The 3,809-nt window shown below is 40.4% G+C and overlaps 1 protein-coding gene across 1 annotated transcript in view; it reads left to right on the forward strand.

Annotated features, from left to right (window-relative positions):
* Positions 1 to 14: 14 nt before the first annotated feature.
* LOC107299778 (ranBP-type and C3HC4-type zinc finger-containing protein 1-like) overlaps positions 15 to 3,809 on the forward strand; it is a gene marked incomplete at its 5' end in the record, with an annotated part of 18,256 nt that continues 14,461 nt past the window's right edge. Inside the window, 3 exons of the mRNA XM_029286868.1 lie at positions 15 to 140; positions 1,415 to 1,575; positions 2,586 to 2,697. Of these exons, the coding sequence (XP_029142701.1) occupies positions 15 to 140; positions 1,415 to 1,575; positions 2,586 to 2,697 (399 nt within the window). The remainder of the gene's footprint in view (positions 141 to 1,414; positions 1,576 to 2,585; positions 2,698 to 3,809) is intronic.

Below are 3,809 nucleotides of genomic sequence, written 5' to 3' on the forward strand. Positions count from 1 at the left end.
ACAAACCGTCCCGTCCCGGCTGCGAAATGTGCTGCAGCGAACGACCCCTGAATTACGTCATCCCGGAAGGCTATCAGCTGGATGCAGAGGAGCGAGAATGGCTGCAAAGGGATTTGGAAGCCACACGCCAGTACGAGCAGGTGAGGGGTGGGGCTTGCCAGCCACACCTGGGTGGAGGGATTGATCTGAAGAGCCCTGGCGGCGCCGTGGTTAGAATGCTGCGTTGCAGGCTGACTCTGCCCACTGCCAGCAGTTCGATCCTGGCCGGCTCAAGGTCGACTCAGCCTTCCATCCTTCCGAGGTCGGTAAAATGAGGACCCAGATTGTTGGGGGGACAACAGGCGGACTCTGTAAACCGCTTAGAGAGGGCTGTAAAGCAATGTGAAGCGGTATATAAGTCTTAAGTGCTAGTGTTCTATCCACCCTCTATATCTCTCATCTATCTGTCATCTCTGTCTCTACATATTCTCTCTCTCCTCTTTCTCTCTCTATCTCATCTATCTCATCTCTATCTATCTATCTATCTATCTATCTATCTATCTATCTATCTATCTATCTGTCTGTCTGTCTGTCTGTCTGTCTATCTATCTATCTATCTATCTATCTATCTATCTATCTAAAGTGCTATTTCTATTTCTCTACTCTACTCTACTCTACTCTATTGCCATGGTATATAAATGCTATTTCTACTCTAATCTACTCTACTCTACTGCCATGGTGTATAAGTGCTATTTTTATTTCACTCTACTCTACTCTACTCTACTCTACTCTACTCTACTCTACTCTACTCTATTGACATGGTATATAAGTGGTATTTCTATTTCACTCTACTCTACTCTACTCTACTCTACTCTACTGACATGGTATATGCTATTTCTATTTCACTCTACTTTACTTTACTCTACTCTACTGACATGGTATATAAGTGCTATTTCTATTTCACTCTAATGTACTCTACTCTACTCTACTCTACTCTACTCTACTCTACTGCCATGGTATATAAGTGGCATTTCTATTTCACTCTACTCTACTCTACTCTACTCTACTCTACTCTACTCTACTCTACTCTACTCTACTCTACTGCCATGGTATATAAGTGCTATTTCTATTTCACTCTGCTCTGCTCTGCTCTACTCTACTCTACTCTACTCTACTCTACTCTACTCTACTCTACTCTACTCTACTCTACTCTACTCTACTCTACTCTATTGCCATGGTGGCAGGGTGGTTAGAATGCAGTGTTGCAGGCTGAATAGAATATAGAATAGAATATAGAATAGAATAGAAAATGGAATGGAATAGAATGGAATAGAATAGAATATCCTTATTGTCATTGTGTAACTCAAAACAAAATTAAGTAATTAAAAGCCACACAGGTAAGAAACCATACCCTCTCATTTCTCTTTGGTTACAGGTGGAAGAAGAAGAGAAAGAGAGAAACTATAAGCAACTCCTGGAGTGGGACAACCAGAATTTGGTCTTTTCTGAGGAAGCCATTCAGTGCCCAATCTGCTTCATGAACCTGGAGCCTGGAGAGGGGGTGACCCTCCGGGAATGTCTCCATTCCTTCTGCAAGTAAGCTTTGGCTCCAAGGTCTTAGGAGACATCTAAGATGGGTTTATATAACTGGTCACCCTAGTATGGGAATTGCTAGTTCCTACCTTGGTGATCTCTTCATGATCTTAGGAGACATCTAAGATGGGTTTATGTAACTGGTCACCTTAGTATGGGAATTGCTAGTTCTTATTTCGGTGATCTCTTGATGGTCTTAGGAGACATCTAAGATGGGTTTCCATAATTGGTCACTCTAGTAATGGAATTGCCAGTTCCTACTTTGGTGATCTCTTGATGGTCTTAGGAGACATCTAAGATGGGTTTATGTAACTGGTCACCTTAGTATGGGAATTGCTAGTTCTTATTTCGGTGATCTCTTGATGGTCTTAGGAAACATCTAAGATGGGTTTCCATAATTGGTCACTCTAGTATTGGAATTGCTAGTTCCTACCTCAGTGATACCTTGATGGTTTAGGAGACAGCTAAGATGGGTTTAGGTAACTGGTCACCCTAGTATGAGAATTGCCAGTTCCTACCTTGGTGATCTCTTCATGGTCTTAGGAGACATCTAAGATGGGTTTATATAACTGGTCACCTTAATATGGGAATTGCTAGTTCTTATTTCGGTGATCTCTTGACGGTCTTAGGAGACATCTAAGATGGGTTTCCATAATTGGTCACTCTAGTATTGGAATTGCTAGTTCCTACCTCAGTGATATCTTGATGGTTTAGGAGACAGCTAAATTCAGAGCTCTTGGTGATCAAGAGGTATCAAAGCGTGTGGTCCTTGGTGCTGTCTGAGCTTGGTGGTTTTCTTGCAGACATTTCATTACCCAACTAGGGGACATCATCAGTGGTAGCATCAAGCTCAGAGAGCCCCAAGGACCTCACAGTTCAACCCTCAGCTACAAATATTCTCTTCTATCGGTGTCCAGGTGTGCTCTTCATGGCCATATCAGAATTCTCTGGAAGTTCTTGGTCTGGTTCAGTTGTATGATGATCTCTTCTGTACTTTCTCCCTGCATCATCAGGGACTGCTTGAGAGGGACCATCCTCAACAGCCCAGAACCGGAGGTCAAATGCCCCTACATGGACGATAACTACTCCTGTCCCGGGCAGCTGCTGGACCGCGAGATCAAAGCGGTGAGTATCCTAATGGATCTCCAAACCAACATTTCGTCCCTACTTCTACTCTTAACGTTCCTCACCCCTGCCCCAAGAAGAGAAGAGCTGTGGCTTTCCAGAAGATACCCACCCTCAGGCCCAACACACAAAGGGTGAAGGATGCTGGGGCTTGTAGTTCAGCAACATCTGGAGCAGGGTCTCCTAACCACTTAGATTGGAGAACATATTTGGAATTTTGATTGTACACTGCTCTCACAAAATGGTGGACACAGCAGATATAATCACAGGAGATAGATAGATCGGTTTGACAAATTCTCAGGTTATTTTCCTGCCTGTCTAATCTATATCTAACCCATCTATCCATCCGTCTCTCTGTCATCTTTCTAACTTTCTATGTCTAGAATCTATCTAATCTACAGTATTGTATATCTATCATCTATCTTTCAATTAGCTATCACGTGTATCTGTGTATCAATTTATCCATCCCTCTATGTTTCTATCACCTGTATCATCTATCTATCTTTATTGATCTATCTAATTGCTATCATCTGTCCATCCATCCATCCATCTCCATCCATATCTATCTATCTATCTATCTATCTATCTATCTATCTATCTATCTGCATCTTTAATCATCTATCTCTATCTTCTCTATCATCTCTATCTAATCATCTATATCTATCTATCTATCTATATCTTTAATCATCTCTATCTTCTCTTATCTGTCTATATCTCTATCATCTCTATCTTTAATCATCTATATCTATCTATCTATCTATCTATCTATCTATATCTTTAATCATCTATCTCTATCTTCTCTATCATCTCTATCTCTAATCATCTATCTATCTATCTATCTATCTATCTATCTGCATCTTTAATCATCTATCTCTATCTTCTCTATCATCTCTATCTAATCATCTCTATCTATCTATCTATCTATCTATCTATCTATCTATATCTATCTATCTATCTATCTATCTATCTATATCTTTAATCATCTCTATCTTCTCTTATCTGTCTATATCTCTATCATCTCTATCTTTAATCATCTATATCTATCTATCTATCTATCTATCTATCTATCTATCTATCTATCTATATCTTTAATCATCTATCTCTATCTTCTC

Source organism: Protobothrops mucrosquamatus, unplaced genomic scaffold, assembly GCF_001527695.2.
Source record: "Protobothrops mucrosquamatus isolate PMUCROS unplaced genomic scaffold, P.Mucros_1.0 scaffold5454, whole genome shotgun sequence".
NCBI lineage: Eukaryota > Metazoa > Chordata > Lepidosauria > Squamata > Viperidae > Protobothrops > Protobothrops mucrosquamatus.